The 16,298-nt window shown below is 42.3% G+C and overlaps 1 protein-coding gene across 2 annotated transcripts in view; it reads left to right on the top strand.

Annotated features, from left to right (window-relative positions):
* The window catches only part of pcsk5b (proprotein convertase subtilisin/kexin type 5b), a 59,021-nt gene that overhangs the window by 20,207 nt on the left and 22,516 nt on the right, over positions 1 to 16,298 (top strand). For both annotated transcript variants that reach the window (XM_080004452.1, XM_080004453.1), the window contains exons 6-11: positions 2,380 to 2,468; positions 2,967 to 3,139; positions 6,323 to 6,535; positions 8,539 to 8,639; positions 12,461 to 12,564; positions 14,138 to 14,255. In XM_080004452.1, coding sequence (XP_079860578.1) covers positions 2,380 to 2,468; positions 2,967 to 3,139; positions 6,323 to 6,535; positions 8,539 to 8,639; positions 12,461 to 12,564; positions 14,138 to 14,255 — 798 coding nt within the window. The remainder of the gene's footprint in view (positions 1 to 2,379; positions 2,469 to 2,966; positions 3,140 to 6,322; positions 6,536 to 8,538; positions 8,640 to 12,460; positions 12,565 to 14,137; positions 14,256 to 16,298) is intronic.

Below are 16,298 nucleotides of genomic sequence, written 5' to 3'. Positions count from 1 at the left end.
TGTGTGTGTGTTTGTGTGTGTGTGTGTGTGTGTGCGTGTGCGTGCGTGTGTGTTTATTCTTTGTGGCTTTTGTTTTTAAGTTTCATAATTTGTGACACATTATGTTGCTGTTTATTGTTCATTACCAGGCAGTACTTTTAGCCATCGCTAAATAAGATCATTGTTTTAGAGATTTCGTAAAATATCCTCACTGTATTTCTACTGTATGTATTAATTTGTGTTTTAGTCTGCCTTCATGCGCGTTTGTCTCAAAGTCTCCTTTTGTCCGTCTGTCCGCCCTTCTGTCCGTCCAGAGAAGCACAAGCTGTTCCCTCCTCGGAGGTCAGAGTTTCTACATTCCCATATGTCGCAAGTAGCTAAAAACTGGAAGTTTTAAAAAGACCAATATTTTGTCCGTGGGCCGAGTCTGGTTTGGTTGGTTGGCTTGAATTCACAGAGAAAACCAAAAAGGATATGCTTTTCAACTCTCTGCTTTTCTGATCTTTGCATGGTTGACTTTACACATGGAACCCATTCTTTAACCTTGTTTAGATCCTTGGACAACCATATAAATATCAAATATTTGGGGTGTGTGTGTGTGTGTGTGTCTGTGTCTGTGTCTGTGTGTGTGTGTGTGTGTGTGTGTGTGTGTGTGTGTGTGTGTGTGTGTGTGTGTGTGTGTGTGTGTGTGTGTGTGTGTGTGTGTGTGTGTGTGTGTGTTGTATTCCCTTTGATCGTGTATTCCCTCCGCAGTTGTAAAGCTCTGGTTTGAGACACAGAAAGGGCATGAGTAGCTATGACTGGGAGATATAAATGGAAAAATATTGTCATCAATGGAGATCTGGAAGAGCAACGATGGCCAGACGGGCAAGAATTGATGACCAGTCTCTCTCTCTCTCTCGAGAACTATCGTTCTGTTCATTTATTGGTTTATGTCTAGGTGCATTTGTATATTATAAACCTTTTATATGTAAAACTTAACTAAGTTGGTTTTACTGGGTTTTTATATGAGCTAGCAGTTAAAATATGTTGGTGATATTTAACAGTGGCTTCACACGAGTGCAAGTTAAAGTGGCTTAACTAAAGCTGAGTCTCAAAGTTGCAATCACACTTAAATTGCTGACACTAACCTGGTGTTGGATAAGACCTAACCCGAGCAGTCGAGTAGTGTCGCTTCGACCAGAACTTTTTGCACACTTGGCTTTAGCGCTGCGTAATGCAGGAAAAACGTCTGGACTGGATTCAAGTTGGAATACACGTGGGAAAACAATCCAAGGATTGTTTCTGCTCTTCCAGACATAGTATGAGCGGAGGTCAGCGCTCCAAACTAAGGGCGGGGGGGCGTGTGCTGTGTTTCGGGCTATGGTGTGCGCCTGCCTGTGCTTCTTCTGTGCTGTCACCCTCACGTGGGACCCGGGGCCATATTGGGTGCAGGCAGCAGGTTGTGGCTCGGAGTTCACTGCTCGGATTCCTTTGGGAACTGAGGCGTCCGCCCGTGAAACAGCTGTGGACTGACTTGACGTGTTGGGTGTGAGTTTGGGATGCCTTTTGAAAGGCTTGACCGCGGTTGTTTAATAAACATGCGCTCGACACTTGAAGAGAACTTCCTCGGCTTCCTCAAAGTCCGCCCTTCCTCCCCTGAGGCTTCGGATTGGAGGATTCTGGGTTTCCATAGCAGCGGTCAGAGCTTTTTCCGTAGGGTGTCACAGTGCAGATGTTCTCTGCAGGGGGTGTGTGTGTGTGTGTCGGTGAATGTGTCCATATCCGTACGTGTTTTTGTGCGCACAAATGTTTGTGTGTGGGTGTAGTGGTGAGCTAGTAAGTGCTGTTTGCGGACACAGACACAATCATGTTTGTTTACGCTGGTCATTGACCCGGCCGATCGTCACCACTGCAGTTGTGTGTGTGTGTGTGTGTGTGTGTGTGTGTGTGTGTGTGTGTGTGTGTGTGTGTGTGTGTGTGTGTGTGTGTGTGTGTGTGTGTGTGTGTGTGTGTGTGTGTGTGTGTGTGTGTGTCTGGCATTGAGAAAGACGTGCCTTGGTTTGAATAAGATGAATTGGGTCGGGAGTTTGTTTGAACGCTTTTCACTTTTGAACCAAAATGTATTTTTGCTTTAAGTTACTGGAAGTGTTTGGAGAATCATAGCCCAATTTGGACTTCATATATTGTTTAGAAATAGCTCAGCCAGAATGCACTCATTAATACATGTATATGTGTGTTTACTTGAAAGCGTTTCTGCTTTCCACTTATAAAGCAACATGTTGATCTTGCAGTTTGCACTTTGACCCTGTGTGTACATTTATTTGTTAAGCGCGCCGCTGACATCTTACTCCAATATGCCATTTGTTTGTGTGGGTCGTGGTTAAATTTTGTTTAATGTGTCCTCCACTCTGTCTTTAGGCATGGGACACGGTGTGCTGGTGAAGTTGCTGCCGCAGCTAACAACTCGCACTGCATTGTGGGAATTGCTTACAACGCCAGGATAGGAGGTGAGTAATTGGCTGTATTTGTCTAAATCCTCCGGGACTATTTACCAATTCCCTTCATGCCTCTGTTTGTCAGTAGGAGCACGTTAAACTCTACTTGATGTATGTTGTTGTGAATTAGGGTTAATACCCAGTAGTCTCTATGATAAACAGTTAGAGGAGATGATGAAGAGACTAAAAGCGGCAATGCGTAGCAGACTTCCAAACTCATTTATTCCAGGTATTGACGACACACCAGTTCATTGCTGAGAGGAATGATTAAATCCTTCTTGCGCATAAATTTACTACAGCTATCAAGCGATTGCCTCGGAGCTTTATGTTTGTGCTTTACACAAAATGTAAAGTCAACTTGAACCAATTTTCATTCGGCCCACACATCGTTATTGATGACACACCTGACGTTTGGTAGTTAGAGCTTTCCCACCCATACTGATCGTGTGTTTATGGCCCAGATATTAAATATTAGTTGCCATTTATTTACTGTGAGCGTCATTCCCCAAGGTGTGCGCATGCTGGACGGAGACGTGACCGACATGGTGGAGGCTAAGTCCCTGAGCCTCCAGCCGCAGCACATCGACATCTACAGCGCCAGCTGGGGGCCCGACGACGACGGCAAGACGGTGGATGGACCGGCATCGCTGGCGAGGCAGGCGTTCGAAAACGGCATCCGTGGGGTGAGTGGGAGACATGACGCACACACACACACCACCGCTCAACGCCGACGCCTGCGTGTTAGGGAGGAAAAGAAACTCAAGCACAAACTTAGCGAGAGACTTTTGAAACTTTTTCTTTTTAAACTCGTCTCCTTTTTCACCTTTGCTTATCAGAAACCGGTTTTAACGTTAAAGATGCGACTGCATCGATTCGCCAACCCCTGGATTGATCTAAATGTACCATGACCTGGGCGATGGCCCCATTCTGAGGTTATGAAGCGGTTGACTGAAGCCTTGCTGCTTATTCTACTTTAGTATAAACCAAGCTGCTGCGGGAGACTCATTGATATGATGTTACAAGTCATGTTACTTCCGCGCCGTTGAACCAACAACCGAACACTTCCTCCTCGCTTTCTCTCACTTTCCGACCCTGTCCTTGCCACAAACACACACACACACACACACACACACACACACACACACACACACACACACACACACACCCCTGCACCAGATTGCGGGCACATATTTTCCTCTCGCGAGAATTGTGAGCTGCCCTTAATAACCAACGCATTCAGGGTCATTACAATATTATATTTACTGTATCAGAATCACCATGTATTAGATATTGTTATATCTGAATGTCATGAAAATAAAAATACTTGGTACTACTACTACTACATAAAGGTACTTGGGATTCCCGAGTATTTTATGAAATATATCTATTCGAAGGTAAGCAATACCATTTTTTGAATCTGAATCATAATTGGTTTATTTTCAGCAGATACATTTACATGTACTAGGAATGGTGAGGTTTGGTGCACTTCAGTATAGACTATGGGCATTAAAAATCTTAACAGTTCGGAAAAAAGGAGAATATTTTTTTATTTTTTATTTAAACTGTTAGATATATATCTATAATAATATCTATGTAAAATATAGAATTTGTATGTATACAAATTGTAAAAATACAAACAGAAATCGTCACATATTTAAGAAACATTTTTATAGAATTGGCTTATTTAAATTTTTAATGCGAAAATCAATGTCTACATTAAACACATGTGCAGAACTGTATCAGATTGCATCGTATTGCATCTCATAGAATTGCACCGACTCGTTCCATATTAAAATATATTGTCCCTGATTCATTTCATAGCCCATGTTATCTAGATACATATTGGATCGTCTTACAGTATATGGGCGAGATGCACACTTCAAAATTGGTCTTTGTAGTGTAATATGCATCAAATGATTCATCATGACATTTTATTAATTATTAATTAATAATTGCAATTAATTTATTTTACTTAACAATTCTCTTTTTTTGGTGTTAATTCTATCCCTATCTTTACCACTTTACGCCACTAGTATTTGAAATAAATGTTGTAATAATAATGATACATGTCTACCTATTCCAGAAGAGACCTTTTATTTGCATTGGAGCAAAAATAAATTGAGTAGACCGTTCATTTGAAGAAAACATTTTCATTTTATGCCAACATATCTAACGTTTGTTTTAAATAAACACATGACGATCATAACGATTACACCAAGGTCATTATCGACTCAAATAATTGCAAGTATCTATTAATTGTAATAGTTGGAGTGACTGTTAGGTTGTAATTGGACTTTTATAAAAAAAAAAAATTGGCTTTTGGGTATGTCTCTTACTTGATAATCCTGCCCCTAGGTGCAGTGATTAGATGGAGGAGATAGTGCTCCTGTGCACTGACATTGAAACTCACATCTCTGAGCAGAAGTGCACAAAGCATTCACCCTTGCATGGCGTTACCTCAAACCCCTTGTTGAGAGCGTTCTCGCTCTGTGAGAATATTCATTTGCATATTAATTTGCAGATTTGCATAATCCCAAACTAGGTGACTGTTTTTGTTTGAGTAGAGCAGAGGGGTGGCATTAATTTGGTGACACACACACACACACACATGTTTGCCGTACAAGCCTTGCTTCGACTTTGGCTCAAGTCAAGGAGGCAGATGCTTAGGTAGTTGAAAAAGGTTTGTTTGGACCTCAAGTTTATTTTTGGACTCATCATGAAGGTACAAAAGTTTCTAGTTCTCATGATGACAACCTGTGTGGCAGAATACCAAAAAAATAGTTTTCAGAGGGAGACAGAGAAATGGCAGATGCTTGCATTTGGAAGGACAGCAGGAGAGATGCAGGGGGGAAAAACAACACATGTCGTCCAAAAATAAGGAGATGGCATGTCGGGCTGATGAGAGGTGTGTGTTGTGTGGTCCCGTCAAAGACGATTCCCTTTAGCCCTGACAGGCTGGCCTTTCAAGGTGTCCAAGGTGAAGTGGAGAAGTGTCAGGGTGGCGAGAGATGTATGTGTGTTGGTGTTATCGTTGCTGTGTCTGTGAAGGGGAATTGAACTGACGTGTGTGTGTGTGTGTGTGTGTGTGTGTGTGTGTGTGTGTGTGTGTGTGTGTGTGTGTGTGTGTGTGTGTGTGTGTGTGTGTGTGTGTGTGTGTGTGTGTGTGTGTGTGTGTGTGTGTGTGGGGGGGGGGGGGCTCTGTCCAACGACTTGTTTTGTATCACTTAGAAACAACTTTTTGTCTTTAATTTTATGTGAGGCCTGTCAGGATGAGTTTTATCTGTGCCTTATCATTAACCATAATGCCTTGGCTTCTTCTTTCTTAAGATTTGTCCCTTTTTGTTACTTTTATTCTTCACTTTTCAAAAATGGACACTATGCGTCAATCTGTACAAGTCAAGGTGTGTGTCGAGTGCATAGGTATACATTTTTGAATTGACTGGTAAGTGCATTAATATACTCTATGTGAAATAACACTAGTTATTACATTAACATTGTACATACTGTAATAAACTAGTTGTAGTAATTCATATTTATAATTTATACCCATAGCAATCATTACCCCGGTGCTTACTATTCTGTATATCTTTTTATATATCTAACCATTTTTGTTTTGTGGCAATTTGTATATATTTGACAATTTTGACAAAGGGTTACTCTGATGCTTGAATTATCCAGCCACAGCTGTGTTTTCATTGGGTATTTGTTTCATTCATTAATGTTACAATTTCTGAGTAAATCCCCCCAAAAAGACATGATGTGTTCTGTGGGAAGGAAAATTCTCATTGAAAGTTTTTTTTTTTTTTTTGTTTTTTTTCTTTCTATTTCTCGGAGAATAAAATTCTTCCTGTGTCACTTCCTGTCAGGGGAGGAAGGGGCGCGGCTCCATTTTCGTGTGGGCATCGGGCAACGGTGGGCGCAGCAGGGACCACTGCTCCTGCGACGGCTACACCAACTCCATCTACACCATCTCCATCTCCAGCACGGCGGAAAGCGGACGCAAGCCCTGGTACCTGGAGGAGTGCTCCTCCACACTCACCACCACCTACAGCAGCGGGGAAAACTATGACCGCAAGATTGTAAGTAAGATTGTAAGACCGCAAGACGGGTGTTTGTACCTGTTCATCCCCCTGTTAATGACAAGCAGAAATAGTTCTGTTGCTAGGCAGGATCTCACGATTGGATTTCGATACAAAGGGTCATGATTTGATTCAATCCCGATTCAACCCAATATCGATGAGATGTCTCTTCTATATCGATATATTGACATTTTATATATAATGAGAACTGCTATCGACTTTTCAGTCTACCAGTTGCGTGCATGACAATAACAAATTCAGTCAAATACAGAAAATAAATATTAGAATTAATTTGTAATGGAGGTGGTATCTAATTTAAAGGTGCAGTGTGTAGAATTTAGCGGTTGCAGATCACAAGCTATTGAATATCCCTCGCCATGGCGGTGCAACGTGGGGGCCTCCGCGAGAGAGACAGTGGCCTTGAAACTCGGGGAGAGCCAGTGTTTGGTTTGTCTGTTCTGGGCTACCGTAGAAACATGGCAGATCAACATGGTGGCCTCCGTGGAAGCCTACCTTCTCCCTGTCTGGATAAAAACAGCTCGTTCTAAGGAAACGCAAACACAACTTTTCTTATTTTAATGGGATTATACACTTATTATAATATACTCATGAATTTATGTCATGATAATATATTTCTGCCAAGCCTGTTCCGTAAATTCTACACACTGCACCTTTTAAGAGGAAAGTAGTTGCATAACCTCAAAACGAAGTAATGGTATTACGATTTTTTAATGGCTTTAGAAAATTTAAACAATTTAATTTTACGGGAGTCACATTTATATATTTATCTAGATTTTAAACCCATCTCAAAAGAGTACACTCATGTTTAATTTATATTAAATTTAATGACTTTCAAAATGCTGTTGGAAACGTTTCCTCCTGGATTGTTGGAGGCTCCAGTGCATCACCCTGGTTCGACCTTAGCTTTCGCTCCTGGTTCCACTGGGACGGACAGCAACACTTGGCCCATGTGCGCAAGCTTGTCTGGCAGTTGTTTGTTACATACCACACACTGGTGATGTGGGACACGCATTCTCACACAAAAACTAAGGCTTTTGGTGTGTGTGTGTGTGTGTGTGTGTGTGTGTGTGTGTGTGTGTGTGTGTGTGTGTGTGTGTGTGTGTGTGTGTGTGTGTGTGTGTGTGTGTGTGTGTGTGTGTGTGTGTGTGTGTGTGTGTGTGTGCGCATGTGTGTGTGCGTGCACGCGCTTGTGTGAGATTCTGTCTCTCTTCTGTCCCACTCTCGCACTCTGACGTGCACGATTGCTCTTCTAGGAAGGCTCGGAGCACTTTCAGTAGAGCCTCATTTATCTGAATGTCGGCCTAATCTTCTGCAGCACATACTGTCCTGCCTGTATTCAATAGTGTTGGACCACTCTCACGTCTTACTAAACCATATCTGCGTGTGTGTGTGTGTGTGTGTGTGCCCACGCACGCATGCAAGCATGCAAGCATGCACATGCTTGTGTGTTCAGATAATCCCTCAAACTCTTTGGTCAGGGAACGGTCCTTTTGATGGAGGCTCAAACTGGAAGGAAGCCAAGATTTCCTTGGATGGCTGGCAGTCTGACTGGCAAGCTGCCTGAGTGACCAAAGTCTACTATTAGAGAAGAATATACAGCGTTTGAACCACATTCTTTAAATACATTTTACCGCTGCCTTTGTGTTTTTTTTTTCCTCAGTGTTGGATTATTTTCTTTAGTTACTCACAAAAATAGTGAGTATACTGTCTGTCTCTGTGTATGTCACAAAGCTGTAGCACTGCAGTGTATCAAAGCTGGAATGTGGCTCTCAGGTGTGTCTAAATCTCCTCATAATCTTCCCTTCCTGCCCATACTGTTTTACCACCTTTGCTCCCACTTTGTTCTGTTCTCTATACATCTGCCTGACTCATCGCCAATCTTTTATTTAATTATTTTTTTAGTTTTTTCCCCACTTTCCACATGCACACCTATTGCCTCGTCCCACATGGTCTTTATATTCTCTGTCTCTCTCTGACTCTAGATAACCACAGACCTGCGGCATCGGTGTACAGACAGTCACACAGGGACCTCTGCCTCAGCTCCTATGGCCGCTGCCATCATTGCCTTGGCTCTGGAAGCAAAGTAAGAAGCACTTAACTTCATCCCGATGCCCTCACCTTAACCTCTTAATGGCCCCAAACACCTCTTTGGCCTTTCCCCCCCCCTCATTGGTTCTCAAAGGGGAGCACAACCTTTATCTCTGTCTGGGGGAATGAGCAGCGGTATTACTGCTGTGGACTGCACAGAACTTCTTCTTTGGGTCCTTCAAATATCTGCATCTCGCCATCAATTGTTTACACTACAGGCTCACACTGTTTTTAAATGTATTATTATATATCTATCGTTCGATCTATAATTTTTTCAGTTTTTTTTTTTGTTATGAATTAGTATTGTTCGGAAGCAGACTATGAGACAGTGGTAGAGGGAGATGTAGAGAGAGCTGGTTGGATTCAATTCCAGGGCGGTTGTGGGGGAAGCACAGCTGTTGTAGCAGCAATTTGACACAACCGTCTCTGGGCAAGTGTTGTTGTAGTACAGGTTCCCCTCACGTAACGACCTCCCTGTTTGACCGTTTTGGACCAACTCTCTGACCATTTGGTATTGTGCACTGCATACAATACCGCGGCATCTCAGCGTCAAGCATCTCATTGCGCACCACCCTTTATAAGATATATACACTATATATGCTATATACACTATACTATATTCACTATATATACTATATATACTATATACATCTCATTCTCTGCATCACCGTTCTCAGTCTCGTTCCCACAGTCTGTCAGTATTCACTGCACTAGCATTTGCAATGGCCACGCCCCCTTACCGTGAAATAACACGGGTCCTCGCTTATCAACCATTTCCCTTAACGACCTGGTCCTAGGAACGGAACCCGGTCGTTAAGTGAGGAGTACCTGTACTTGAATTGATTCACCTTAACATCCTAACGACCAGATAAGAACAGATGTTTACGCACATTTAGGTAGAAAGATGTGTCACGTTTAAATGTGCATAACTCTCTGTTGAATCGGCCGCACGCTCTGAAGCAACCCCTGCAGTCAGGCTAAACGTGAAAGCTTCCTTGAAAACCTGTCGGCGCCTGTAACTCGGGAAGAGCTCTTTAGTCAGAGCGTGGGCAGTGCAGGCTCAGCGACTCTGAATTGGGCTTTAAACCGTTATCACATGTTGCACAGCTCAGTCAGCTGAGGTCACTTTATTTAACCTGGATAATCCGATCCAAATCCCCTCCAGTAGAAAAAAATAAAAAGCTCAATTTCCAAGCAGTCCTGGGCACATAAGCCTGTTTCCTCCACAAGATTATCACACACATTGACTCTTGCCCACTTCTGTCTCCTCTGCTTTCTCTCATCACTACTCCTGCAACCTGCCGGTCCCTCTTGTTAATTGTTTTAAATGTTTTTGTTTTTTTATATATAATTCTCAGGGGCTTCTATGCTTTCACTCTGTTCTTTACACATATGAAGTACAGAGTGGTGGGAGTTGCAGGTGGAAAAGGAGAGGGGGCGAAAGGGAGGAAACTGTTTATAGAAACCCTTTGAGTGGTGGTGATGATATCAGCTGTTATCTGCTGAATGAAGGCGAGTGGCCTGGCTGTGATAAACACATCCGGATGCCATAATGCCAGACCTTGCAATAGAGGTGGAGTGCTTATTTCGAACAGAGCCCGTTGCCTTGCCCTCCCTTGATCTTTGGTATTGTTTGCCTACAGTTTAAGATGTTGTGGAGAATTAAGCAAAGTTGTAATCATTTGATGGGTCAGCGGAGGTTTTATCACATCAATTAGTTGATGGACCGAGCTGGAGAAACCTTTTTCTCTCTTTCTGAAGTCCTTGAAGCGGAGAAGACCACAGAAAGTGGAAAAAATAAGGGGGGATAAACAAGAAATAAGGAGGAATAATCTAGCTCAAGAATCTCATCACCACAATTTTTTTTGGAGGTCCAGGGATTGTAAGTGAGTGAGTGCAGGGAGCTCTCCACTTCTTCTTTTCCACATTGAAATTCAGACCAGAGGCCCATTTCCACTTCCCCGGAGTAAAAAAGTCTCACCATATGTTAGCATACATTTAAGTCTTGTGTCCCCGAACAGGAGCAAAGCAGATAGTTAGTTTTCCAGACAGAACCCCACCCTGTCCCATCCTCCTTCTGTCTCCCTCCTTCTTCTTTTTCAAATTACGCCAGCGTGTGTTCATCCATATTTACTTGGTAGCCACCAAAGCCTATATCAGGCATACTGATATGTTTTTGACTATGGTTCACCCTAACATGTGAGCTTCTCCCTTAATTAGTATTGGCCTGTTTAGAGGCTGTTGTGGCCTAGATAAAGATGCCAAAGTCACTTTTAATTAATGGCCATGAAACATTTATAGAACCATAATTATACAAGGAAAGCTGAGCCCATTAATATTGATCTGGTCATTAATCTATTCTGACTGCTTATAGCACTCCTCTTCATCTCCTTTTGAGATAATCATCTTTTAATTATTTTTCACTCAATATTTTGTGTTTGACTACTTGGTATCCATGTGTTTTGAATGGTGAAGCGTCTGGGAAGTTCAAGTCAAAGAACTTTACGGAACTCTTTAGGATAAATACAGCCTCATTTTATTTTTTCTTCTATACAGTCAGCAATTCAGATTTCATCCCCTTAAGTTCCAGGCTTTTTATCTTGTCTGAATTAAGGGCCCAGTTGTCTATTAACCTTGAATGAAATCAGTCCCAAGTGTAAAACAAATAGCAAAAAGCTTGACTGCACAATGTGTTTGATTGCTTTTTATTTGAAAGCCTAGGAATGGATGGACTGCTAATGTGAAACGCCACATCCTTTCCAAGATTTTTGTGCCATGAAAGATTGATGGCCTGTGATTTATCAACACCCAGACATTTCAGACATTTTTTCCTCTATGGGTCCATAAAGCATAACATAAATCTCTATAGGACTGCTTTTACCAAAACAGTCGTGGCGGTTCAGTGGACTGTGTTGCAGCGATTTGACTTCAGCTCTGAGCCATTGACCTACCTGAGCATGTGACTCCCATACAAACGGTTCCTGCTGTACTTCACGATTCTCTGAAAGCCTTAAAACAAACAACCCCTTAACCTCGTAGATCCTCGGATCTCTCTGCTTGAATTGAAACACCCACTCACAATGGTTTTGTGCAGATGAAAGCTTAAGTTAAAAAAAAAAAAAAAAAAAGGGGGGGGGGGGGGGCAACAAGCCCTGCATAAGATTTTTATTTTTTATTTATTTATTTTTTTCCTGGTATCCAGGACAAAAATCACAAATCCGGTGGTCTCCAGGGGCACTATGGAGAGGCATGATGGCAGGGAGCAGAGCATCTGGCTGGCATATGAGATTGAAGGGATTCCCAGGAAACTTGTTGACCCACTTCTTCCTGGTTTTTCCTTTTAATGTAGTGTTTGGACATCAAAGCAGCCAAGACACATGGCTGCCATCTCGTAATAGATCTCACGTGAGATCTGAGGGATTAGGGAGGATGGATGGAAGGGCATCTCTGCTCCGTGCCTGTAATTTTCCTTCTCACTGATTCTCCACCTACGCTGCCATTTCTGTACCTCTTTGAAAGATTTTAAGATTCCATCCTGTCTTCTCTTACATTTCTTCTCTTCTGTGTCCTTTTAAATCAATGTTTTTTTTTCATTCCTCCTCCTGTTTCCTTCAGGACTCCTACTCCTCCCTCTCGCGGAGACCTCTTAAAGAAGTTATACCCATAATGAATAGCTCTGTGTCTCTGTGTTTGGCTTTCTTTGTAAGATGCACACACTCGCAGAGCCCCGTGCCTTACATAACCCATGCATTTCTATTCCTTATTTCCACTTCTATGTGTTTATTTTTTCTATCACTTTCTGTCTTCTTTCTCCAGTCCTTTGCTGACGTGGAGGGACGTTCAGCATATCATTGTGAAGACATCTAGAGCGGGACATCTCAATGCCCCCGACTGGAAGACCAACTCTGCCGGGTACAATGGTGAGCCCTTGCACTTGCACACGGACTTGGGACGCCTACATGTAGAGTACATCTGGGTGTGAATGGAAATAAGATCACAAGAGAAGATGAGATTTACTTGAGTTTATGGATCTGCGAGGGGTTATCCTTGTGTGACAGCAGCAAAACGAACAGAGCCAAAAAGAGATTAAAACAGATTCAAGTATATACAAAAGAGAGATGCATATGAAATATAATATATATCATACAAAATAAATGACACCCGCCATGCCCATGCAATTCACAGAACACAAAGTTAAAAGTAAAAGGATGGATAAGTACGTAGTATAAGGATTGTAATTTTTGTGAAATTGATAAAATTGATCTTGACTTGAATGCAAATCTGCACAAAGCTTATAAGTAACCTTTTGTTTTGGTGAGCTGGGTGACATAGCTGTCACCCAGAAGACACTGCAGTCAACTTGGAGGTTTGTGGTCAAATCGGCACGTTACAAGGCTGTTAAACTTTGGCACAGGCTGCTGGCCCGGGATAGAGGTGGAAATTAATAACTTAAGAAAAGTCAAAGAATTTAATTTTTCAACACTATAACGATCCAAAACACACAGCCAACTCAACTGGGGAATGGTGTTTGTAAAGTAATGAGTAATGGGTGTGTTTGGATGGTTTGCTCGAAGCTGGATCGAGGACAGAGCCTGGATAGTACTGTACGTCTGCGGGTAGAGGAGAGTGTACAGAGGAACCCCCCCCCCTTATATATGTGCATATAAAGTGGAAAGCCATGATTTAATTGGTTGTCATTTTATATCTAAAGGCCAAAAAAATATTAAAATGGTTTGTGTGGACTTTTAGATATAGCTTGTACCTGGACGCAACCATTCAAATCCACATATGCCCACATATAATAGCCTACATATAATATCGCACATGCCTCAAAACAGCATAGGTGTTTGTAAAGGCTAATTAACTCACTTCTCAGACCACAGTTTTCAGCCCACAGTATTTATATGGTGGACTGTCTTATTTTTTTAGATTGTCCTGTTAACACATTTGTTATGCGATCACAAGATTTATGCGCAAAATCGAGGGGAATGCAAGAGCTCCTCTTATGTTCCACGCTTGCTTCACTTTCTTTTTAGGGTGTGTTCACACCTTAGTGTTTTTAGAGTGGTAGAAAAAGCACTGCCTTGAGTAATGTTCTGTCATGTGGAAAAGCCAGTGTGCACATTGTATCTATAACCACATATTAGCTGACTGCCAAAACTAATCTTTCAACAGGCACTTGGGCCTTGTCCTTTTTCTCTGTCTTTGTTGCTGTTGTTGAGGGAAACCGCAGGCCTCCTGTGCAAGCTTTACTTTGTCGTTGGCTAGACAACAAACAAAAAACCAAAACGGTTGATATTATATGGACTGTTTTGATAAAACTCAGCTGTTTTCAACTTTTAGAAGAGCTTGCCTGCATTCTTCCTATACAAATCTATGTATTTAAAACAAACCGGCGGTTGCATTTTGGAGCAGAATTTGACCTGTGAACCAGCTGTAACGCCATCTCAATATAAGCAATGTGCTTGAAGGATGGCCTCCTTTCTGTTACAGTCAGTCATCTGTACGGCTTTGGCCTAATGGATGCCGAGGCCATGGTGAAGGAGGCGGAGCGATGGAAACAAGTTCCCCCCCAGCACATCTGTGTGGAGAGCGCAGACCGACAGATCAGGTAGAAGTCCTGCTAATGTGCACACAGGCATGCACACATACACACACACATAATTATTAAAACAGTCTAACCATTTGTGCCATCTCAGCACCTCGAACTGCAAAAGCCACCTGTTCTCTTTAAATTATTCTGGGATCAACTTTTTTTGTGTGTGTGGGTGTGTGCGTGTTGCTAAGTGTATATATCTGCTTGTGGTAAGGCTGGGCCGGTCATTTTATGACCGGCGTCGCATTCACGAAAAGGCACCATACAGTAATTAGAATGTAATTGAAGCAGGCTTGCTGCCCCGGTTCAGGCAGAATGACGGCGAGAGACGCAGGGCTGGAGGTTTGCCGGCACACTGGGTTTTATTTGGGACAGTTCAACATAGACACCTCCAGTGCGGAGGTAATAAAAAATGATAAAATAAGGCAGACACAGAAGCGTCATTTCCCGGTGGCGGTTGTGGAACGCTCGGTTCAGGAGCGCACCTTCACAATCCCTGCTTGTGGGGTACAAACTGGAAGACAAACGGACACATGAGAAAACTTCCCAGCTGCCGTCTTTGGCCAGTCAGCTCAACGAGACACAGCTGACTTCCCCTCGCCTCCCGGCACGGGTTTGACCACGCCCCCAAGTCTGCCACAATAATTAACACTTATTTCTTTAAACAGAACAAAGATTTAACATTTCGAAACGTTTTGGAATAAATCAAATAAATGTTTATTTTCACAGTGCTAAACAAAGTAGGCTATGTTAAAACAAAATAAAACAGACCGTCATTGGCTGACCAGGGTGTCTTTCCGACTGCGACGGTTGAATTAAGTCAGATAAAATTAGATAGCCTTAACATTCTCAATAACATTAAGTATGGTAGTGTTGAATAAATAAATCAAAATCAAAGAGATCAGCATTTCCTCAAGGGATTAGGCCGAAATGCGCTTTTCTGGAACAGTTCCGGTTTACTCTACTTGTCCCTATTAAACAAACAAACAAACAATAAAAGACATCTCGTGGTTCAAGTTTCATCCATATTGATCTACATTCGGAGCAGGAATAAATGGAAAAACAGATTTGACCGGAAGTAGCTGAACGTCCGTGCATCGTCGACACGCCAAGGTTGTAAAACTTCAGGTTGGTTTGTGGTGGGAGATGTGTTTGAGTAAGACGCTTTGTGCCATAATCATCCAATTTGTTATATATGTGCAGGTTGTGGCTCCAAACACACATTTATATGGTGCAGGGTGTGTGGCGTCGACTCCATCGCTCTGTAGTGGTTACAAACTGAGCGTGTAGGTGTCTGTAGGTCGGCTTACCTGTTTGACGTTGGCGGGGCTTTTCGATTGATATTTTATCTCTTTTTGCCTTAACCGTTGACGCCTTAACCCTTTTTTTTAAGTAAAAGCCATTCTGTTCTGTTCATCTCACCCTGTGTGAGATGTGGAATTGTGTCCCTCCATACTTTGTGGGATTCGAGGAAGTCATAAAATACCAACTGTAGGGGTCCAGCCGATAGCTTTATTATTACTATTATTATTATTATTATTATTATCCTTATTATCATTATACCATAGTCTACTGCAAAAGGGAGATTAAAAACAATACATGCTTTGCAACGTTGCCCAACCCCCTCCCAGACGAGAGGAGGAGCACAGTAAACATCAAAGAGAGCACACTTCAGAGACAGCAGGATCGCAGGGAGAAGTTTTGTCTGCTTTGTTCTATCTCAGCGGCTCCCAACCTTTTCGGACTCACAGCCCACTTGAAAATCTCAAAAGTGTTGGCGGCCCACATCCGACCAGAAGTTATACGGGAGCCAAACAGTGCGTTCTCAGAGGACGTATATTTTAACAATCATGGACATTCTCATACATACAGTGCAGTAATGGTAAAACAAAAAAAGAGGTGGGTTAAAAAAATAACCTTATATCCATGGAACTTTCGCGTAACGTTAGTAATGGTATCTTGTAGGCGCTGTCTGAAGGGCACAGTGTTTTGAATGTCACATAACTACTAACAGGAGCACATTAATATTGACTCACCTCATGAGAAGGCTGATGTTGC

Source organism: Zeus faber (genome assembly GCF_960531495.2).
Source record: "Zeus faber genome assembly, chromosome: 7".
Classification (NCBI taxonomy): domain Eukaryota; kingdom Metazoa; phylum Chordata; class Actinopteri; order Zeiformes; family Zeidae; genus Zeus; species Zeus faber.
Note: the sequence above shows the minus strand (reverse complement) of the source record. Positions and strands in the feature narration are given on the sequence as shown.